At 38.0% G+C, this 24,139-nt stretch overlaps 1 protein-coding gene across 1 annotated transcript in view; it reads left to right on the top strand.

Annotated features, from left to right (window-relative positions):
- Positions 1 to 24,077, top strand: part of BRCA2 (BRCA2 DNA repair associated) — a 32,978-nt gene extending 8,901 nt beyond the window's left edge. Inside the window, exons 9-26 of the mRNA XM_058018936.1 lie at positions 606 to 1,784; positions 2,435 to 7,216; positions 7,944 to 8,036; positions 8,957 to 9,026; positions 9,363 to 9,784; positions 10,771 to 10,961; positions 11,535 to 11,722; positions 12,072 to 12,242; positions 12,553 to 12,904; positions 13,594 to 13,749; positions 15,736 to 15,880; positions 18,650 to 18,771; positions 19,820 to 20,021; positions 20,236 to 20,402; positions 20,491 to 20,626; positions 21,271 to 21,527; positions 22,001 to 22,144; positions 23,441 to 24,077. Of these exons, the coding sequence (XP_057874919.1) occupies positions 606 to 1,784; positions 2,435 to 7,216; positions 7,944 to 8,036; positions 8,957 to 9,026; positions 9,363 to 9,784; positions 10,771 to 10,961; positions 11,535 to 11,722; positions 12,072 to 12,242; positions 12,553 to 12,904; positions 13,594 to 13,749; positions 15,736 to 15,880; positions 18,650 to 18,771; positions 19,820 to 20,021; positions 20,236 to 20,402; positions 20,491 to 20,626; positions 21,271 to 21,527; positions 22,001 to 22,144; positions 23,441 to 23,986 (9,323 nt within the window). The 3' untranslated portion in view covers positions 23,987 to 24,077. The remainder of the gene's footprint in view (positions 1 to 605; positions 1,785 to 2,434; positions 7,217 to 7,943; positions 8,037 to 8,956; positions 9,027 to 9,362; positions 9,785 to 10,770; positions 10,962 to 11,534; positions 11,723 to 12,071; positions 12,243 to 12,552; positions 12,905 to 13,593; positions 13,750 to 15,735; positions 15,881 to 18,649; positions 18,772 to 19,819; positions 20,022 to 20,235; positions 20,403 to 20,490; positions 20,627 to 21,270; positions 21,528 to 22,000; positions 22,145 to 23,440) is intronic.
- Positions 24,078 to 24,139: the final 62 nt, after the last annotated feature.

Here is a 24,139-nt window from a genome sequence, read left to right as displayed (position 1 = left end):
TTTTATTTGGCATATATAAGTTCTACATAGTAGAGTTTGGGTTATTTTTTCCCCCATTGCATGTTATTTCTAAACACAAAAAATTCTCATTATTTTTCTAATATTTATGCCAATCATGGAACTACTTAAAAGCTTTCTATCAGTTAAAAGACTGAGACTATTTCTAAATCTTTCTAGATACTGTACTATTTTATATCATAGTAGAAGACAGTTTAATTATTAATCTTTATATAACAGTAAATCGACAGCTTCTTAACCTGTCTGGTACCTATCATCAGGTATAAATTTTGGAAGGAAAATATCAATATATTTCTCTTGTCAAATTTACTACTCATTCTCTGTCTGTAGGAGGGAAAAAATATTCTCTTGAGGCAGCCAGGTTTCATCTTGGCAGCCTTAGCCACTGCAGAGCTCAGGAAGCCAGGGCATTTACATGTATTTCCTTTGCCTCCTGTTTCCTCTAACGTTTTTCTTTACCAACTCACTCCTGGGTAAAGGTAATGACTATAAAATTGAAAGCTCTATTTACCAATACTGTTCCCAAGTTATTTCCTAAAGCTGATTTTCTTACTTCTTTTCCTCTTTCCATCTTCTCTAAACTCTAGAGTCAGAGGTGTTAGATGGCTTACTGGGTGAGATGGATAGCTTTGAGGACACACTCAATATGCCAGCTGAATCCAGTGGAACTCTTCTGCTGATGCCACATGCTCTGGATGCAGTAGAGAAATATGAGATAAATCCAGATAAAACACGAGAAAAGGGGAATGTTCCCTCTCAGCAGCCTAATGGAAGACAGAATAGCATTTCACAGGAAGTCAAAACAAATAGCTGGACTGAAAACAGCCACTGTCCTCGAGTGAACCGTTCTTTACTCCAAAACACCAGTGAAGATGCAGGAGATGATAAAGATGGCTGTTTGATAGGATATGGAAAAGAACTGGAGTCTCTTAGGAACTCAGGAGATGTGCATGATTATAGAGCACACAAGTCCTTGGAGAATGAGAGGCCTGTGAAGGAAGGTGTGCACTCTCCATCAAGCCAGTGGTCTCAACTGAACTTGTCTGGTCTTGACGAAACTCACCTGGAGATGTCTGTGTGTAGCTCTCCATCCTCCAACTTACATAGGGAGGAAAATTTAGAAGAAAAGTCATTGCTAATGGCCAAGAATGATGCTGTGGAAACATCTTCCCTGAACTCTTCAGGCTTGTTAAAACCACAAAAGCTGTTGAGTGTGGATTTGTCAGAAAAACGCTGTGAAATGAAAAACACTGAAAACAACCCAACATTGGAAATAACTCCAGTAAAATCTGTGTCATTGACTGTTCAAGATCCAGAGTTAGTAAAAGGATGTGCAGCTGAGGCTTCCAAAATGAGCTGCTTAAACTGTAATTCTTTTTTAATTGGACATGCAAACCTCACAGAGTGTTCTGTAGTCCACCATGACAAGCTTACCACACATTTAAAAGCAGCTTCCAAATCTGTCATAACTGATGTTCACCCACTTATGTGTAGTGCCAAATCTCCAGATAACTGTGATGACCTACATTTAATAAATAGTGAAAATACTCTTACAAAGTCTGGTGTTAAAAACCTGAAGATATTACCCAGTCTGAGAAAGAGATCCAAGAAATTTATTTATAGACTAAATAATACTTTACTGTATCAAGAAGAAAAAATACAAAAAGAAGTAACCTCTGAATCCCCTATTCATACTGCATTGCCACATTTGGAATCTGATGCATACGAATTTAGAGGCTGTCTGGTGGCCAGTGATGTTGAACAAGGTACATTATTAAGCTTTTCATCATTTGTGGAGGATTCATTATTTATTATGAGCCTTTCATGTAAATGTTTTAGATAAAATCATGTAAAATCATGTGGTTTTGGAAAAGTAGCTGGGCAGTTGGGAATCAACCTATGGGATTGTTCTGTTATACAGTGATAAGGATAGGATCATTTTCAAGTAATCCTGTGATAACTTTTTTCATAACAGGTTAGTTTCTGGAATAGAAACTTCCACCCTGAGCCATTATTGTAATTGACAAGCTTAGTTATCTTTTTCAGTTCTGTTTTTACTAGAAGAATTACTTTATGTTAGGAGTTGAAGTACTTTAAATTTGAAACAAATCCTTATGTTGAGACACAAGGAGTTGAAGCCCATCTTTTGATTCATTACAAGTAAAAATTTATTTATTGTTTTTTTTTACCTGGTACTATTAGCTGCAGCCAAGTCTCTTGGTTTTGACTGTTAGAATATAGGTTAAACAGACCTCCAACCTTGTCAGGGAATTTGCATTTGAGAACAAAAGTGATACATTGGGTTGTGCTGTTAAGCTTGTACAGAAATTGTCTAGTCTGCCCAAATTTTATGAAAATCTGAATCTACATTTGTTTGAATAAGTTTATTCAAATTTTTCTCTGTAATGTCTTGTAGACCACTTTCTTCCTGCTGAGAGAAAGCATTTGGAATCAAATATGAGGACAAAGAACTTCAGCACTTCTACTTTAAAAATGGATATAATGGATAACTTATCTGATAATTCCTTCAGTGATAGGCTGAAACAACAAGACCTGAGAGACTTGGGGGAAAATGCAAGAGAGGATCAAGCTGCTGCATCAATAAAATGCTTAGAAGGATCTAATACACTGGAAGAAGATACAAATAATTCTTCAAATAATCAGAGTCTTTCAAATATAAAACGTAAAGTTCTGACTTCAGCATGCCTAATGGCAAGAAAACGTTCCAGATTTCTCCCTAAAAGCTGTGCTTTAGGGAAAGGTGAAGAAGATAAGGACATGAGCACTAAGATGAACGATGGAGCTGCTGTACCTCAGAGCCTGAAAGAGCTTGGGTCTTCTCCTAGTGGCAAGGAACTCTTGGCTGATATTCACAGTGACTCTACATCCCTGACAAACAGCAGTTCCCATAATACATTGTGTCAGATCAACTTTGGCATAACTGGAGTCAGTAGTGACTGTTGCAATAAATTATCACCCAGTAAAAAGCATTCTACGGACCAGAGATCAGGAGTTGACTGTAGAGAGGTACACAGACCCTTGGGAATACAGTGCTCAGAAAATGACAGTACTGTATTAAAACAAGGGGAGAAAACAGATGCAGCTGCCTTTTCAGAGGATGTAGCCAGCAATGAAGACCCAAAGCCAGCTGAAAACAGCAAAAGCCCTCAAGCAGCTGCATTCAGTAATGTAGCTGTAGACATTTCTAAAGAATTATTAGATTATGTAGATAATAATTCTTTAAATGAAGTCACTTCTGCAGAAGATAAACAAGTAGCACCTATGTATTCCAGCAAAATGCCAAACAAGAACCTAAAGTGTAAAGGGGAATCATCAGTGAATCTTAATGCATGCAGTTTGAATCTGGGCTTCAGTGGCTTTCAGACTGCTTCTAATAAGCAGATTAGATTCTCTGAAGCCAGTATAGCAAAAGGAAGAATGCTGTTCAAGGATATTGAAAATGAATGCTTTGAAGGTTCTTCCATGGAAAGAGTCAGAAACATTTCACATCAAGTTAAAAAGGAAAATGCGTTATTCTCAGGTTCAGAAAGCAAGCTGGGCAGTAATTTATCTGATTCTTCAGATTCACAGGCAAGTTTTCTTGAGCCCAGGCATACAAAGTTTACTCCACATAAGGTTGGCTTGTGTAAAAGCTTTCCTAGAACTCCACAAGCCTTGCAAGAAGCAAATCAAACCTTGACAGCAAGCCAGGAAGCTGAAATTGCTGAACTTTCCAGTATCTTAGAAGAAACAGGTAGTCAGTTTGAATTTACACAGTTTAGAAAGCAAAGCAACACAATACAAAGTCACAGCTTGCAACAATTAGGAACTGTAGAAACAAATGGAACAAAGAATGTAGAAAATATTTCTGAAAGAAGCAAAGATGTGGGGGTTTATAGCACTTTTAAATCGGAAAATCAAGTAAAAAATGACAAGTATTGTACTCAGGAGGAAGACACAAATGAAGACACTGAATTGGTGAAAAATGAAAAAGAAAATGCAGTGTTTTTCCATGAAAATTATAAAAAGGTTACTTTTACTAACTTAGACATAAATGAAAGTAGATCTGATGAGAGCTTTCCCATAGCTAAGCAGGACAGCTTTTCTAATTTCATAGGCTTTACTTCAGCTGGAGGTAAAAAAATAAATATTTCAAAAGCAGCTTTGAGTAGGTCTGCAGAGCTCTTCAGAGACTTGGATGATGATAACTATTTGTTCAAATCTTCTGAAACTGGTACTAGATGTCACAATTCAAAAGGATCTATGTCTTCTAATAGTCATTTTTCCAGATGCCTGACAAAAGGAAGCAAAGAAAGAACTGTTCGTGTTTCAGATTTCAAAAGCATCAGTGCTGTTTCCCACACAGGTTCTGTTTCCTACCATGCACAGAATAAAAATGAGGAAAATACTAGTACAGCATTCAAGGAAAATATGGAAAACAAGGCAAAAATATCAGCAAATAATACTGAAAATGTTACCTTCAGTAGTATTAACAATGTCAACAGCCTGTTGTCCACTAAAAATCATAAGCAGAATTATGAAACTTCCAAACAAATTTTAAATCGAGGAGATGATGAAGGCAATTTGCAAGACCACTCATTACATGTAACATGTCTGGAAGATGCTGTTATGATTGCAGAAGAACACAGTTCAAATACGTCATACGAAATGGAAAACCCATCTCCTAAGCAGGTAGGAAAAGACAGAAAGGAAGATGAATGTTTGTCACCAAAACCTCAGGCTCCTGGTGGTGATACATCCATTCCTGATGCAGCTTTGGATCATTCTCTGCCCTTGTTCAGTGTGCAGTGCGGAGAAGGAGATGTAAATGTTTTGGAGAACTCCGATAAAGAAAAAACAAATTGTAAAAATATGGCAGAAGACACCACTCATGATAAGGACCTGCAAGTGAATGAAAGCAGAATAAAAATAGGGTCTTACCATCGTTGTCAAATACCTCTTGAACAAGAAGTAAACATGGGGAAAAATGAAGTGGAAGGAAGTTATCTGACTGGTTTTCATACTGCTAGCGGCAAGAAAATAGTCATTGCTGATGGATTTTTGGCTAAAGCAGAACAGTTTTTTGCAGATGTTGATATAGGAAAGGAACATAATGACAGTTTTGACAGTCTCATCAGGAGAAGGAAATGTGGCAAGAACTGTGTTAAAGACTGCGATTTATGTACTGAAAACATTGCTCAGTGTGACTCAGAAAAACTCAATTTTAATGAAAAGCTTGTTGCTGAAGAGCTTGGAGACCAGTTTAATCAGGCAATAGAGAGCAGTCCTAATAAACATGCTGCAGTTCTTGATCCTGCTAAAGTAGATACATTTGTTGACCTAGGTGAAGCTTTTGAAGGGAGTTTGGTAACTTCACATGTGCATAAGAAAGCTGATGTCAGACCTGGAAAGTCAGAATTGGAATCCCTTAAAGGACAGAAGAGTGATGCTGTAAGTAGAGCTCATTTGTCTGAAGATGGAAAATTCCTTGCAGAGAAAAAGTTGGACTGCTCACCAAGAAAGAGGGATGATTCAGGAAATATAGATGATTTTCCTGTGCACTCTGCTGCATCTCTGCATTTAATAAAGGTACCACATGACCTTGAAGACAACTGTGTGCCTAGAGATACAAAAAATACTTTATTTGTTGAGGAGAGCAACAATAAAGCTGATCAGTCACTCCTTTTAGATGCAAAAAGTAGCTGCTCTTACATGAATGGTGACGGTAAAGAATTCAACTTAGAACATTTAAATGAACCTGCTGCTGATAAAAATTGCTTCACAGACAGCCTAGCCTGTGCTAGCCAAAACCAGACACTAGTCAGTCTTCCTGAAGAGGAAACTAATTTTAAGAGGTTAAAAGAAACAACACTTGAGGCTGAAAAGCAAAGGGGTGGTCTGAAAGAAACCGTGTTTAGCACAGCAAAAGGGAAAGCTGTGTCTGTTTCAGAAAGTGCGTTAGCAAGTGTCAGACAAATGTTTCAAGACTGCAGTGAAGCTGTAAAATATGAAATTGAGCCTAACTCAAGAACAAATCAAACAGAAATTGCTAGAAATTCATCCGTAGTCCTTTACACTGAGTGTCCTAATTCTGCTAATTTTTTTAATGCTACAACAAGTGAAGAGGTTAATTCAGCCACATCCCAGTTTATTGAAGTAAATGCAAGTACTGATGAAGACAGTCACAAAGAAGGAAACACATCTGCAGGTGCAAAGTCTGCTTCAAATTATCAGAAGCAATCCTTTGGGCAGAATATTAAGCTTTTAGGGCACTTTGTTCCAGATAAGCAGATAAAGCCATCAGATGCTTCTACAAGCAACTTTGGATTGTTTAGTACAGCAAGTGGAAAGCCTGTAGAGCTTTCAGAAGAGTCACTCAGGAAAGCTAGACAGCTCTTTTCTGAAATGGAAGGTAATCATTCACCACAAGTACAAGAAGCATTTTTAGTTGAGGAAGATGTTGAAAAGTCTAAAATGCACACTGAAGTACTTCCTAGGAAAATGCAGATAGTGTCATCAAAAGGGCAAGAAGATACCAGCCCTGAATTGATTTCAGATTCTGCTTTTGGCTTCAGCACTGCTAGTGGAAAGCAGGTAAAATTTTCTAAAGATGCCTACCAAAAAGCAAAGGCAATTTTAGAAGAATCTGATTACTTTTTGAGTAGTGGGCTTTGTACTACAGATCAGCTTAGTTCAGTTAAAGACAGTGGTCAACGTGTGAAATCTTTAACAGGTAAGGTGATCTCAGAATTCAAAACTGAAAAAAGCTGCAATCAAGACTCTGACTTACAAAACATCTGCCCTCGGGAAATAAAGTATTTTCCAAGCACTCACCATGTCAAAATGCCTGAGCACACACCATACAATCAGAAAAACAAGCAGTTAGCATCATTTAAAAATAACCTTCAGCAAGAGAAAACTGAGTCTTCTGGAAAAGAGCAGCTGAATCTGTGGTCAAAACCAGAGTCTGAAGCAATTTCATGCAGTGCTACTGCAGAAATTAATACTAATCTTCTCCAAAGTCCAAAAAATTACTTGGAAGTAGAGGCTATAGAAAGTGCAAGAGCTTTTATGGAAGACAGTTTTTCCAGTTCTGGAGTACAAATTAATGCTGCGCAGACCTTCAGTGGCAGACCAGATAAAAACTTCCAAATGAAGACCTTTGGGAAGAGGCACTTTGAAGAAAACAACTCACTTGGTAGGTGTTTTATCTTATGTATGTTCAGCTCCATATTTCTGCACAGTGCATTTGTTTAGGTTTTGGGGGGCTGGTTTGCATGTCATGTTGATTTTTTAGCTCACAGAAACATTCAAGTTCTTTCTCTAGATGTCAGTGACAAAAACTCTTCTTGCTGCACGGTGGTTCATCCACTCTTTCCAGGCTTAAATATGCACAGTAGAAGCTAAATTTGTGATAAGTAATTTTGAAGGTTTCCAGATTTGCTGTTTTACTGTAAGCTTACAGAAGAAATCTGCTGCTCCTTTTCTCTCTGAGCAGACTTTTTTTTCCTCTGTGTATATATCTAGTGTTTTTTCATTGAAAAATGAGTAGCAGTATTTTCATTTTCACCTTTTTGTGCATTGTAGATGAGGACAATGTTTTGCTTGTATCGAGATTGCTAGTCTGATTCAAAAAATAATTGTTGGTCTAAGAGAGTTTCTTGCCTTCTGAAAGTGATCTGTCTAGGGCTGAAGTGTTGGTACTGATGCTTGCACAGACACCCAGACCCGTTCAGGAACCTGGGCTAGCTGAAAACTCCTTGTGGAAGGGGAGATGAAAACCTGAAAACTAACCTGAAAACTTGCTCATTCTGCTTGCTCTGACTTTGGTGTTTTATTTAGAAATTACAGTTATGTTGTCCTGATTGATAAGAAACTGAACTTGAAAGGAGCATCACTTTTAAAACTGTGTGGTTTTATTCTAGGTGAACCTCCAATTAAGAGGCAGCTTCTGCTTGAATTTAACAGAACCAAGAATTCCCCCAGGTCTTTGAAAGCTTCAAAAAGCACCCCTGATGGTAATTTTAGTCATCTTGTGTTCTAAGAAGTAATCCAGTGTCAGTTGTTATCTTGAGAATTCTTCAATTTCCAATAACCTAACATATAATAAGTTTGCTTAGCTACTGCATTTATCAATGTAGTCATGGAAATTCAGGAAAGCTGCTGTGATAATGTCTCTGCTGACTTTAAATGATGTGATTAATGATTTGCCTTATTGTGTAGACTCTAAATATATTCCTTCTGTAAGAACTCTGGTTTAATTTCCAGTTCAGGAGCAATTTGCCTGCTCTCTCACAATCCTAAGTCTCACAAATTCTAGTCTCAATAGGAAGAATGCATTTTATTGGTTAATCTACAGAATATATTTTATTGATTAACTTTGTGTAGATACTTACTGGTAATATACTTACTATATAATTACTTCTCATATGAAACTTCCTCTTTGCAGCCTAAGGGCATAGCACAAGTGGGTTTACATTCCAGGCAGATATGATTTAGTTACATTGATAATTCCAAGATAAGCATGTCCTTCAGTAATGGAAGGAAGAGTTTGTGCAAATGTGCTTTTTTGTTGTAATGTCAAATAAAAGAGTAAAAGTTGTTGAAAGAGTTCTAAATAGAATGGTGAGCCTACCTGGAGTTAATATGATAAACATTTCCTTTTCAGGAGCCTAAAAATATCTTGCTGGCTCACAGACACAAACTCTTGAGAGCTCAGTATTGTGAGCACTTATCCCTCTATGGGAAGATGTTTAAAAAACATTTTTGGGGGCAGGAAAGAATAAAGCTATTTAAATCCACTCTGAAGACTTTTCTATTAATTAATTATTTCTTTTAATTTTCATTAATATAGATAAAGCATGTGGCTATAAATTTCTATCTATCTATCTATGTAATGTGCCATCTCAAACACTTATTTTTTCTAATTATATTACAGGCATTTTCAAAGACAGAAGAAAGTTCATGTACCATGTCCCTTTAAAACCTGTAACTTGTCAGCCTTTTGGGTGAGAAATTTTAGAGTTCTTCTTTGTAACTGTCTAAAATATATAGTATTAATTTACTACCCAACTTTATAAAAAGCTGATCATATTATGACTAAATAAATACTAAGTTACCGTACATTACTACATGCTGCTGCAGTAGATCAGTGATATGCTAACCCTATTACACTGTGTATTTTCTCAATAGATAGAAGTTAAGTATTCTGTTTCTTAAATACCAAAGACTGATATTTTGTCTTTTTATTGATACTGAATTGAATTACTATATTAAGAATACAAAACTCCTGATTTTTGTCAGGAAGATGAAACCTGTATGCTTAAATGTTTGCATTTCTGTAGGTCAACTAAAGAACGACACGAAGTCAAGAATCCTACCCTTACCCTGCCAGATCAAGACTTCAGAGGATTCCAGTCTAAACCTGCCATTTTTCAGCACTGTGCTCTCAGGCACTCTTCAGACAGTGCTGCAGGGCTTTCCACTCCCTGTAAAGCCTCGGCAAAAGAGAGCGAGGAAACGAGAAGTTTGTACAAATCTGGCAAAGCTGCTAAAACTTTTATTCCACCCTTCAAAACCAAGCTGGCGTTTTCTACGTGCGAACAAGGCAGCAGCAGCAGCAGGTGTGACTCACCCATCAGCAAAATTATGACCAAAGAGATGGAACTAAATCAGCTCAGAACTGAACAAAATACTGCTGACCCTCAAGATGAGCAGCCTTGTATCCAGCATGCAGCAGACACTGACCTAGAAAATGGCAATTTAGGTATTTTCAGATTTTACCCTACTTAACTATTGTGAATACTAACTATCAGAGCTGATTCTTTAAGGGGTTTTTGCATAATTTGCAGACTTTTTTTTAATAAAAAGAAGCTTCTTTTTAAGTTTTTTTTTTTCAGGAAAATTAGGAAATTGCTACTTTCCTAATATTTTATATTGCACTCCTAAAAGAGCATATCCTGTTTATCTCCAAAGTTAATTGAGAAGAAGGAAAATATTTCACACAGTACTTAGAAACAAGATAACTTATGTTTCAGTTGATATTAGATTTTTCTTATATACCTCATAGATAAAATAATCTAGGAACCTTGGATTAGCATTGCTATACTTCATTGACTTTTACAGAAGCTTGTTTTCCTTCTGTCCTCTAATTAAAATATAGACTTAGCCATATAAATGGTTGATTGTGTCGTTTTCAAAAAATGAGGCAGATTTTGAATGCTCAACTGTTCCACTTAAGAATGTGGGCTTATGCCATCTAAGCTCTCTTGAATGCTCTGGTTCATCTGGTTACTTCTGTAATTCACAGTCAAATAATCTGGATTTTTTTCAGAAGGACTTGTGTATATTTGAACAGGTATATGAACATTTGCAGAATCAGATCCTGCAGTAACAGGCCAAAATTTCAGGATTATGGATTCTGTAGTCATCAACTAATTTCTTTCCAGCTGGAGTTTTCTATGAAGATTGAGTTCAGTTTCATATGAGAAGAGTATGTGGATGGAAGTTGAGTTCAGGGATTTATATAACATTAATATGGATATGTAATTTGTTTTATATTCTAATGCCTTCAGTAATCACTGCCTTCTAAATGCATTAAACTTTTAATATTTAGACTTGCATTTTCTAAAAATCTGCAGAGTGGCATAGAAAAAATGCTGCTCTGAATCTGCTAGAGTGTGACTATGTATCTTTACTTGATAATGCTTTTAAAAGGTTTTGATGTTTTGGTTTGTTTTTTTTAATTTGCAGCTATGGCCAGGATGGTGACAAATCTCCGCTGTGCCAGAGATCTGCAGGAAATGAGAATTAAAAAGAAATGTAGGCAAAATATTCATTCACAGCCAGGCACTCTTTATGTCATTAAAACATCTGCAAGCAGTAGAATCCCTCTGAAAGCTGCAGTGGAAGAGAAATCGCCTCGCTTTTATTCTACAGAAGAGGTATATTGATATCTTTTTATTTTCTGTCTCACATCTCTTTCTCAAGACTAGCAAATAAAAACTCAGTAGCTTTTGAATAGATACATTCTTCAGTTTTTAGATAAGTATTTACAGTAGCTGTTACACCAGTTGCTACAGTACTTAAGTAGCATATATCCAGTTTTTAAAACTATTCCAAATAATAAAGGTCATAAATCTCTAGTGTTATAATCAAACAGGAAAAAAAGATCCACCAATTAAAATGCCTATGAAGAGATGGTTGAAAAGAACAGTTAAAATTTAAGCTTAGGTAAATCTATATGAAAATGCTTTTGCTTTTGGTGCTGTGAAAGTACCAAACCTATTGAATTGTTTTAAACACTTTCAAAGTACACTGTGAAGCTGTTCTTCTAAACTAGTTGTTGGGAATCCTCCATTCTCCATGGTTTACATATGAAATGGCAAGATCGGACAAAAGCTGTCTCAACCTTAAAGAAATATTTAATCTGAAATTATAAGACTGGATATTTCAACTGTCTTTTGAATTCTTACTGTATTGTCATTATTTTGTCTTTTCCATCTGATTTTTTTCAGCTATACACATACGGTGTTTCAAAACAGTGCGTACAAGTTAACAGCACAAATGCAGAATCTTTCCAGTTTCTCATCAAAGACTTTTTCAGTAAGGAGTATTTGTTAGCTGGAAATGGAATGCAGCTTGCTGATGGAGGATGGCTAATACCTACTGATGAGGGAAAAGCTGGGAAAAAGGAGTTTTACAGGTACTGTTGCTTATGAACTTGGGACAGCTATGCTATTTATTAGATAGCAGTTCTCTTGTCTCCTAGAATAAATCCAACACAGTGGTGTTTTAAAGCCTCTGAAATTTTTACTGTTTTTTTACTGTGCATTTTTAGTACACCTCTGTTGCTATAAATAAAGATATTATAGGATTGTAAATTTGCTATGTAGATTAATGTTGCTAGTGATTGATCCTCACTGACCATTAAAGAAAGCAAAGTCAATTTGGAAAATTTCTAGAATTTCTTCAAAGGTATAAATAGTCTAAGTAATGGGGAAGTTAAAATTTGCAGTGGATTTCAGGTTAATTTATTAACAATTTATCTGCAGAGCCCTCTGTGACACTCCTGGCGTGGATCCCAACCTAATCACAGAGGCCTGGGTTTACAATCACTACAGATGGATTGTATGGAAATTGGCAGCCATGGAAGTGTCGTTCCCACATGAATTTGCTAACAGATGTTTGACACCAGAAATGGTCCTGTTACAGTTGAAATATAGGTATGTGTATAGCAATGTATTGGGAGCTGTAATTTGTGTTACTGTGTGCTTTCTGGTTCATCAGGATTACAAAATAAGCACATCTGCCTTGCATTCACTGCGTAGCAGAATGCTTGTATTGTTAAACTTACACACAGCAGCATTAAAAACATAGTGTGTGTTACCTGCAAAAATGTAGAAAACATTTGCTTTGCTACAGTGGTGCTTAATCAGGTAGATGAGTAACCAACACTTTTCTACAAGTGTGTTTAAATAAAAACAATGTGATGGATTTTGTTTGCTGTAACTAAGCACAAATTCTTTTTTGTAGGTATGATTTGGAAGTGGATAAAAGTAAACGATCAGCAATCAAAAAAATAATGGAAAGAGATGATGCAGCAGGTAAAACACTTGTACTGTGCATTTCCAAAATCATATCACTGAACACAGTTGTATCTCCTAGCAGTAGCAATAAGAACATGGAAAGTAAAAAAGCAGCAGCTTTAATTGAAGTTACTGATGGCTGGTATGGGATCAGAGCTCTTCTGGATCCTCCTCTCAAAGCTTTCTTAGATAGAAGAAGGCTGACTGTTGGTCAGAAGATCATAGTGCATGGAGCAGAACTTGTTGGTCCTCAAAATGGATGTCCACCACTGGAAGCCCCAGATTCCCTTATGTTAAAGGTAAATAAAATATTAGTTCAGCTTGATTGGATGTGACTGAGAGAGGTGATAAATGCTACTTAGTTGAGCCATATTTTGTAAACAGAAGTTATTGGAGCTTTACAAACAGATGGAGCTTTGCTGAAGTTTAATAACCAGATTTATAAGACATCCTTCAAGGGTGTTATTCAATACGGTTGGAAGAGAAGTTTGTAGTATAAAATTCTGCCAGGTTTTGCTATGTGTTTTGGCAGTTCCAGCTCCTTACTTTGGTTAAACACCAAGTTGCAAAAAAGTATTTATCCATCTCAGACAATATGGAAGTTGGAAGAATGGGGGGAGGGGAGAAACCAATGAGAGGGTGAACTGGTGGGGGAAGGCGTTGGCTTATTTGAGGTTAGTTAAAGAGCTTTAACTTTAAAGAGCATAATACTGAAATTGCTACTCTGGTACAAAGCAATGGTTTGTCTCATACATTCTCATTTCCCAGAGAATTTTAACTTTTCCGATTTTTAGATTCTGTTGAAAATACATTCTTCAGTGTGAAAGGAATTAAAATGTGATCTGCTCAGGTGCAAAAGTGATATATTCTTAGTGAGGTCAGTGTGAAAATAGATATATAAATATTTAAATATTCCTGTAGTTAAAATGTGTTGCTATAACTCTGACTTAGCAGTGCCAGTTTCTCATTCACCGTTTCCCTTGCTCAGATCTCAGCGAACAGCACTCGCCGTGTGCGATGGCACACCAAGCTGGGATTCCATCGGGATCCCAGACCTTTCCCGGTGCCTCTGTCATCGCTTTACAGCGAGGGCGGTGCAGTGGGCTGTATTGATGTGGTAGTTCAAAGAACTTACCCTATTCAGGTATGGTGTAAGTATTTTATTCATCTAACAGGGTTCTGTGAGATCTCAATTATATTAATGAATTGCTATATCATTTTTCAAATCAGACACAATATAGAAAGCTAAATTTTTTTTAAAAATACCATTATGTGTAAAATAATGAAGAGTGGTTCTTGCATTGTGCATGTATTTAGTATTTCAGGATTGGTATATCCTGCTATAAGAAGAATTTTATTTTGTGTTCAGTATCTTTCAGTTGGCTTTGCTTTGAGCTTCAAAAAGCCAGAAATAATTGAATTTCAGTTATGTACTCTACTGCACTTGTTTTATTATAAACATATTAACAAAAAAGTCACATATTTCTAAGCATTTGTAGGATTACTTTTTCTTACATGTAGCTGACTGTATTGTGTACGTTCTGTATTAGTGAAAATACAGTGTGCAGTTATGGTGTAAAATAGATTTAAAATCTTTTAAATACCACTTGATATCCAGACATTTAAATACTGCTGTCAGACTTCACTGCAACTACTTGGTTTTTTAACAATACCAGACACAAAAAGAAACAATATTTCTGTTAGTAATCAATCTTTTTAATGTAAGCAGTTTAACCAGAACACAACTTTCATATTTTATTAGCTTTCCTCGGAGCAGGTTATACTTGGCATGTATATCTAAGATTGTTTTTTCATTACCTTCTTTCTAAGGTATTATTGTTGGTTGATGTAGAATGAATTCTGCAAAGGTACTTGGTTTGGATCATTAGTTTGCGATTTAGATCATTACTTTAATGGAGGAAATTGCAGCACTTACTATGTGAGCTGCCTGGTAGAACAAACCTTTATTTAGGTCTCAGAAAGGGGACTGTAATCTGTAACTGCATCACAATAAATGGTTTCCAGGCTGGAGAGGCAAATGCTTCTTCATATCTGGCTATGTCAAGAGATTGATGTACATTTTTCTGCTTTAAACCTTGAGACTCTTGCTCAAACATACCAAAATTGTAGGAAGATTTGGGCTGTCTCCTTTTACATCAAGAGCCAAGGAGTGTAGGAATCACAGTAGCCTTAATTAAAGGTGTCAAACTGTGAATAATGCAGGAGATACATGGTGTGCAATTAATGAGGTAGGCAGAGCCTATTTCAACAATTCAGTGCCTCATAAGTATTGGTCCTGCAACCTCTCCTTACCTTGCTTTCACTATACACCCCTGCTGCTTCTCTGTTCTGAACCTGGAGCTCACCTGGTCCTGTTACTTGAGCAGCTTAATTCATTAAACTAGGAAAAAGTAAGTAATAATAATATTAAGAACAGACAATGAACTGCTGTCTATTGAATTACCAAACTGATACAGTCTGCTGAGGTCAGATATGTGCTAGAGCCAGTGCGAGGGAGAAGACAGAACTGTGCAGAAAATGGAATTGGAAGGAAAGGGACCACTTTCAGCAGCCATGGATCTCCTTGTTTAGCTCTTCAAATCAGGCAAGCCAGTTCTGGCAGAGTTCTGGACAAGCCTCTAGTCCTATGGCACCATCTCAGCAGAAAAGGTTTAGGAGCATCTGCAGAACAACATCATAGTTCTTTTACAGCATCTAACCCAGGGTGTTAAAACAGACCATACAGCTGATGTGGAAAGACAGATTGGGTAGAATGCAGTCTGGTGTATTTTTTAGCATTGAGTTTGATGGTTTGTATCTTAATGTATCTACCAGTGGGATCCTTTCATCATCTAAATTACAACATTGATACCCACTACTTGAAGCTATGTTTTCTTCAGCTGTTAAATCATCTGGGTTTGGATACTGCTCCATTCTGCTTGTTTTTGACAAGTTACCAACCCGTGCTGTGGGGTTTTGCCTTTTATCTGTTACAGTGGAAGAACTTAGGGTCTGCTGCCTGTTCATTTTTAAAGCATTTTTGTTTAACAGTGAGTATGAAAGAGAAGCTAGATAACATTAAAAATAATCTTTTTAAAGTCTGGGTTTAGTTTTAATCTTTTTATTTCAGTGGATGGAAAAGACGTCAGCCGGGTCCTACGTTTTTCGTAACAGCCGAGCTGAAGAAAGGGAAGCTGCCAAGCATGCAGAGAATCAGCAAAAGAAGCTGGAAGCTCTGTTTGCAAAAATCCAAGCAGAATATGAAAAACATGAAGGTAAAGCTTTCATTCTTTCAGAACATGTGTAAAGAACAGGAAAACATTTTGATATTTCCAGAAAAGTTAAAAGAAATTGCCAAAAATCTTCTCTGGTGATAGAGAAGCAGAGATGAGATTTTGGGTTGTTTTCTGTGTTGTTGTTGTTGGTGGTTTGGTTTTGTGTTGTTTGAGGTTTTTGCTTCCTGTGTGTCAAGACCTTTTGGTACAAAATGGTTATGTGCTTATTTGCAAGGCTTTGCAGCTATCTAGGGAACCCTTTTGAACATATTCATGGGCAGGCCACTAAAAAATTATCCTTGAGGTGATTCTCAGGGAAATGCTACAAAATTGTAGAAATCATAATTTAATTCCCTTCAGGGACATGACACTGTAAGATTTCACCCAGAGGTGGGCACTGCTAGGATGTATCTCAGTAGGCCTGGACACCAAGACTGAGCATCTTTCCTCATGAATAATTGCGTGACTGTGTGGATGCTGAGGTCAGTGGAGCTGCTCAGTGGGACAGGGACTCTGGTGACACAGGCAAGGGCTGAGTCACCAAATGCCCTCGGTTGGCAATCCCAGGCCACAGAGACCAGCGGAAATTCTGAAGCAAGGAGGACATACCCTTGGCGGAAGAGGATCAAGTTAGAGAGCACTCAGGCAAACTGGACATATGTAAGTCCGTAGCTGATGATAGGATTAACTCAGAAGTGCTGAGCAGCTGACTGGTGTCTGTGGGGCTGCTTTTGATCCTCTTTGAATGATCATTATTTCATTGGTAGAGGTGCCTGGAGAGTGGAAGAAAGCAAATGTGTCTGCTGTATTCAGAAAAGATAGGAAGGAGCACCCAGAAACCTACAGGCCAGTCAGCCTTACCCTGATCCCTAAGAAGGTGATGATGGGAGAAATAATCCTGGAAGCTGTTAACAGGCACAAAAGGGAACAAAATATGATCTTGGAGTATTCAGCAAAGATTCACTCAGGGGAAGCCATGTTTGACCAACCTGACAACGTTCTGTGGTGAAATCACTGGCTTGGGCAGTTGAGGCAAGAGCAGTGCATTGTCTGCCTGGACTTCAGAAAGGCTTTTGACACTGTGTCCCTTAGGATCCACAGAGAGAAGCTGATGGGCTGGATGAGCAGGCAGGCAGATGGATAGAAAACTCTCTGAACAGTAGGGCCCAGAAGGTGGTGATCAGTGGCACAAAGTCTCTTTGGAGGCCAGTAACTCATGGTGTATGCCAGCGATGAGTACAGGGTCTAGTCCTGTTTTAACAAGTTCATTTATGATCTGGAGAATGGGGGGATGTACTTACAGCAGGTTTGATGCTGAAAATTAGGACAAGTGATGAATACAGTAGAGGATTATGCTGCCATCCAGAGGGATTTTGGCAGCTGGAGAAATGGGCTGACAAGAACCTCATGAAGTTCAACAAAGCAAGTTGCAAATCTTGCACCTGGGGAGGAGCAGTGCCATGCACCAATACATGCTGGGGATCACCCATCTGGAATGCAGCTTGGCAGAAGGAGCCCTGGGTGTCCTGGTGGACAAGTTGAGGATTGTTGAGAAGGTCTTGGTGATCCTTCCCTTCTGTTTAGCACTGGTAAGGCCACATGTGGAATGCCATGTCCAGTTCTGGACTCCTCACCACAAAAGGGACGTGGACGCACTGGAGATATTCCAACCAAGGGCCATGAATGTGTTTAAGGAATTGGAGCATCTGACCTAGGAAAAACTGAGAGCTGGGACCATTGAGCTTGGGGAGGGCTCAGGGGGACGTCTGATCGATGTACTTAAATACCTGAAAGGACAGTGCAGAGAAGATGGAGCTAGGCTTGTGTCAGTGGTGTCCAGTGACAAGTCCAGAGCCAAATGAGCACAAACTGGAGCACAGGACATCAGGAAACTTTTTCACTATGATGGTTGCCTGGAGAAGCTGTGAAATCTCCATCCTTGGAGATAATAAAAAGCTCACTGGACAGCCTTGGTCAGCCTTCTTAGGGTGCTCCAGACCTCCAGAGGTCCCTTCCACTTCAATATATTCCAATTCTGTAATGGCTGACACTGTCCACCTCTGGCAGAGGTGATCTCCAGTAGTGGTTCTAGCATGGAATTCTTAGCTGAAATCAGAGATGGCCTTGTAATTCTTAACGTCACTGCTATGAGACCTCATGTGTTGTTTTATGTTTGGTAAAGTTGTGTACACAAGAGTCTGATGTGCTGAAGGAATTCATCAAAATTCTGGCAGCAAAGGGACTTACATAAGGAGAGGGTAATATAAGTTAACTTGGCATTTAGCTGATGTCCTGAGGAGGCTTTGTGTGAAGGCCTGTGCTGTCCCACATCTTGGTGTCCTTAAGACTTTTCTGCTGCATGAGAGGAAGACCAAGTGATGGACATAAAGGAAACGTAGTCAAGTATCTATGAAGGTTCTTGGCAGCCCATCAAATCTCCCACCCTCTGCTAAGAGATAAGTAGCCAGTGATACTAGTTACTAGCCTCCTAGCCACTGACACTGGCTACCCCAAAGTTTGGATAATATTCTATCTATGTTGGATTTGAATGGGTAAGATTTTTTTTCTGTATTTCCTGGGTATGCATATATATGCATGCACACACACACACACACACACACACATACACATACACATCAATTCCTATACATGTGTTTTGTATTTTTATTCTGGCAAGGCCTAAATACTGCTGTGCTTCATATATAATTATGTCTTCCTTCATTTTAAAATGTATTGGTTGTGCTCCACATAAAGGCTTTTTCTCAACAGAGAGAACCAGTAGAAGAACACCAAGATCACGGATCATCACAAGACAGCAAATCCATAATTTGCAAGATGGTGCAGAACTGTATGAAGCAATTCAGAATGCATCTGATCCTGGTTATATGGAGGTAACTGTAGATACTACTGGGTTAATTTTGAAAAGCTTTTGGAGTAAATTAAAATTTAATAACTTCTGCTGAAATTGACCATTAAATTACTCTTTTGTTTTGCTGCCTTTTAATATTTTCTACAGCATGCTTATTGCTAAATAAATTAATATTAAAAATTTTGAAAAAAAGGAATGAAGGCTTGTTGTAATTGATTAATATTATCTTGGATGGCAATTTTCTCTTGGTATAAAAATCCAGGATATAGCACAATTAAAAATTAATGCTACTTGTAATTTTATTACTTTGCTTTGTCTTGCATATACAAAAACTTAATGCATCTCATCAATCTAGAGTTTCATACACATACTCTTGCATGCTGTTCATTGAATTGTTTGGATAATTATATTGTCTTCATTGTCTTCATTCCCTGTTCCCAGTTAAATCACAACTTTTAAGTGTTTATGCCTTTACTAATAAAGACAGAGGTGATTAGTCCCTGCAAGTTATTAAAAAATTAAATACGTGCCTTGCCTTTTGCAAGTGAGGATCCTTGTCTGTCATATTTGATGAAATGGTAGCTATGTCTCTGGAGCTGCATGTACAGAAATCTGGGTCTTGAAGTATTGGTCAGTAAAGTGATGTGTTTGATGCATTTTAGTGTAAATCACTGTGTCAGCTCAAAGACAGCAGCCTGAGGAGAAGCACAACTCTTCCTTTATTCTTCCAGAAGTTTTTCCTAATATGTCTTCATATGAAACAGGCAAGCCTACCTGTTATATTAAATATTCCCCTTACTTATACACTGTCAAGCAGGCTTCTCACTAGTTGTCAGGTAGGAACAATGTGTAGTGTAATCTCTGCACAGACCAGAGAGCACCAGCTGAGTACCAGCAGTACCCCTGCTGCCTCCTGTTGTTTTAATATACCTCATTTCAAGTCCTAGTAGTGCATCAGCTGGAAATAAATTGCTTCTAACAGATGAACACTCAAGAAAGAGGCTATCTAAAAATCTTGTGGTTTTTTGATTAAGAAAAAAGATACTGAGTTCCACTTCTCTTGGTTGCAGGGATATCTAAGTGATGACCAATTAAAAGCCTTGAAGGCTTACAGACAGCTGATGAATGACAAAAAACAAACTCAGATGCAGGAACAATTCAAGAAGGCTTTAGAGTCAGCAGAACAAGAAGAAAATGGTTGTTACAAAAGGGATGTGTCTGCAGTATGGAGATTATATGTGGTAGACTACAGAAAGCAAGAAAAACATAAAGGTCAGTGCTTGAAAAATTATAAATAACTTTTAATTAAATGTGGTAACCGGCCAGCACAGGTAGATTTGAAGAGTTTCCCAACAGTATTTTAGCTTACATATTAATATTTCCGGTTTGATTCTTGGTTTAAGGCTTTTGGATAGGAGGGAGTGCTGTGGATTTATTTTGTTAAAAAGCCTTCAGAGGGTGACTGAGCTTACCGTGCTGTTGTCAGGAGCAGTGCTGAGCATCTGGCGCCCGCTGCCCGACGTGTGTTCCTTGCTGAGGGAAGGCGCTCGCTACAGGATCTTCCAGCTGTCAGCGTCCCAGCCCAGGGGCAGGGCAGACTCCACCAACGTCCAGTTAACAGCCACCAAGAAAACTCAGTACCTGCAGCTAGCAGTAAGTGCTTTAGGTGCATACAGGCGCATCATTAAAATGTGTCACACCCTCTAAGTGTGGTAAATACTGAAGTTTTGTGTTTCATCAGGTATCACAGGAGATGCTGGTACAGATTTTCTTTCCAAGAAAGGCTCTAGAATTCACCAGTTTGTTGGATCCTTCTTTTCAGCCACCACGTGCTGAAGTGGATTTAGTTGGAGTTGTCATTTCTGTTAGCAGAACAGGTATGTTGTGGACCACATTCATGTCCTCCCACTGAATTAGCACTGAATTCTTGATTTCAAAAGTCAGAGTTATCTTGGTGTTGTACCTGCATCTCAGGCCTGTGGAAACCTCCTAAATACTGGCCATGTCACTTTGCCAGTGACATGCTGGCAGATAAATTTGTATTTCTGAAGAAAAACTGTCTGTGCTTATTAGCTCAGGAAGTTAGTAAGGCAGGATCTAAGCTCAAAAGCAGCTTATATTTAAATGATTTTTATTTATTTATTTTCTATAAATGGTGAGCCTAAGTTCTCACATCTGTGTTCAGCATCTGCAGAAACACCATCATGCATGTACATGAACTCCCTCTTTGGTGTATAGTGTCATGGAATGAGTGGAATTCAGGCACTGGAGCTCATGGAGAGGGAGAGGTGGATAATCTTCTAGGTGAAAAGAAAAATTCTATAGTATTGTTTTTAAAGACACAGATTTTGAGTTGTTTCCTCTAATCAGTAGGTAGCTGGTGTAGAATGTGAAAGAAGTATGAGATACCTGTCATCATGCAGATGGGCTGCCATGTAGCTCTTTCAAGATCCATGTGAATTTTTTTAGTATCACTTAAAGAGATGTAAAGATTTAATTCAGACTTTTTTCCTGCTTTTAGGTTTCACTACTGTGGTATACTTGTCTGATGAAAGCTATAATTTAGTGGCAGTAAAGATCTGGACAGATCTCAGACACTTGGCTATTGAAGATGTAGTTGTCCGCTGCTCACTCATTTCTGCAAGCAACCTTCAGTGGCAGTCTGAGTTCAGATCAGAAATTCCCGTGCTGTTGGCTGGAGATCTTTCTTTATTCTCAGCCAGTCCAAAGGAATGCTATCTTCAAGAGAAGGTTAATGAACTGAGAAGTGTGATAGAGGTAAGTAAACCTGTAGAAGTGTCATTTGATGGATTTGATGGTTACTTTTAGCTACTGCTATGTTACATCCTTCAGCAAAAAGTCTGTTAGTATTGATAAACCTTTAAAACAAGTAATGCACACAATGCTGAATTTGAGGGGAATTTTCTGGGAGATAAAGTAAGATGTTAATGCAGTTTTCCTGAGGAATTGAATGTCTTGATTTTTTTTTTTTTTTTTTAATTTTCCAACTCATCCAGCAGATGAGTCATGATGTGCCACAGAATCTCTGAGTGGCAAAAGATCTTGTACCTGTCAATAGGGAATCTGCCATGGACAGAAAGTGCAGGAATCTTCTATGTTGTTGATTTGATATAAAATAAAATTCCGGTGGGATAACGATGAAAAAAGAAAGTCTTAAATGTAGTGTACATAGTCCTTAAATAGTTTGAAGGCCAACTATTCTGCATTGCAAACTCTGTTCTCCCTTACAGAATGTGCCCTCCTTTTGCTCTGATGCAGAAAGTAAACTGATGAATTTGCTAGGAAGAAATCTCTTGCTGACACCCAGTTTACCTAAAAGATGTGGTTTGGAAAGCCCCTCTCCTTCCTGCAGCCATGCAGAGGATAGAAGTTTGGTAAGCTTCTGGTAATAAATGCTGTGTTTATACTGGCAGTACATGCAGTAAGGATTTAAGCAAGTGGTGAATGGTCTCACTTCTGTGTCCATTTCATCCAGTCTTTTTAGGGCAATGCAAGCTGATTAGAAGCTTTCTCTTTGTGTGGGGGTTTAGGATTATTCCCCAGAGGAGCCATGAGATAGATTATCCTTCCTCCAAACACTGTGTGAAAACTTCCCCTTGTGGCCTGTGTTTCCACAACATACTCTAAGTATTTTGAATTGATGTGAGTAAAATGAATCATCTTTCTTTATAGATGATTTAGTGCTTCTTTGGTCCCACTGTGAAGATTATCCAATGTGAATGTCACAGAAGGGAAAAATCTTCATCTGTACATTCATTTTTATTTCAAGGCATTCTGCAGTTCCCACCTTTGTTGAGAGAATTTACTTCCACTGTCTTTTTATAGACAGTGTTTACTATTTCTAGGATTTAATAGGCATGTCACTGGGAAAATGTATTTTAGCAGTCTTGACAAAAATTGATTTAAATAGTACTCAAGTTTCCCATGAAAGCTGCTGGTGGTGAGTTGCTTCTGACATGGAATACTGAGCACAGTCAGAACAAAAATTTTTCCTGCCATGAGTTGCAAGGGAGGTGGAAACACCCTGGTATGGTATCAGTTCCTGGGGACTAAGTTTCAACTTGTAAGGCATCTTTTTCTATTTCAAAGGGAGGGCTAATATTTCATTCTGAAGGTTTAGTTTATATATTTTATAGACTAACTAGTTAATATTTCTATAGTTTATTAAATACATTAATCATCTTTTAAAAAGGAGAATCAAGTGTATTCTCAGGCCTGTGCTTGAAAGATTTGCTATGCAGCCTCTCTCTTGTGTGTATTATCTTCAGATTTTGTGGTCTGTGTTCTATCCTGATTTTTCTTAAAAATTTTTTTCTTCTTTTTACTTATTTAACCACCAAGTATGTGTGGAGAGCATGGCCAAGGCAGTAGAATACTTAGGAGTGCTTTGATTTCTTACCGTCTGGCATAGAAAAATTCCCATACATTTTGCTTAGCTCTTAGAAACAAAATGTAAATGTACAGGTCAAGAGTGACTTAGCAGTCATCAGCACTTGAAGGAATAATATTAATCACCATCAGGAGATACCAAACTTAACTTGAATGAGATATGAATGATGATGTAGTGTTTTTATATTGGGAGGGGTGGAGGGGCTCCCCCATTTTTTGGAAGTTTTTGAGGAAGTTCATGAGAACATTCTATTCAACATAAAGCTTCTCTTTTTACCCAGATCTCTTCTAGAATTGAAATGAAGCATCCAAGCCCTTTGTCAACTAGCACACCAAATATGCAACTTGTCACACCAGGGTCAGCAAAAACACCTTCACCTGCTACAGTTAATGAAAACTATCTCAAAACCAGCAAAAAGAGAAAAGCTATGGACTTCCTCAGTTGCATACCTGCCCCTCCACCACTGACACCAATATGTTCAGTAATTTCTCCATCTGTTAAAAGAGCATTTCAGCCTCCACGAAGTTTGGGGTTACAGCACAGCAAGTCACCCAAGGGGACAGATCAGAATATTGGTCTTGTCACCCCTTGCAGAAAAGTGAGAGAAACTGTCCATCTTTCTGAGAATGACCTGGTTGCTGATGAAGAACTGGCAATGATTAATACACAAGCACTCATGAATAATTTACCAGAAGAAAAGAAGATGGATTACGTAAATGAAAACAGAAAAGCTACAGCTACTACTTTATCTGATGATCTGTCATCCAGAAATAGTTCCAGGTCTACTGGGGAAGCAAATAACTCATCAAAAGCAGTTCTGAAGTAGCTGAGGCTCTTCAGAAGAACACAAACAAACCTGAGGACTCATTACCGACCCACAGAATGCTACAAAGACCAAAATCCCAAAAATGCTGCTAATGCACATGTACAGAATTGTATATATTTCAAATTATTTTTACACTTTGTACATTAAAACTTG

Source organism: Melospiza georgiana, chromosome 2 (genome assembly GCF_028018845.1).
Source record: "Melospiza georgiana isolate bMelGeo1 chromosome 2, bMelGeo1.pri, whole genome shotgun sequence".
NCBI lineage: Eukaryota > Metazoa > Chordata > Aves > Passeriformes > Passerellidae > Melospiza > Melospiza georgiana.
This window is presented reverse-complemented; position numbering and strand designations above follow the sequence as displayed.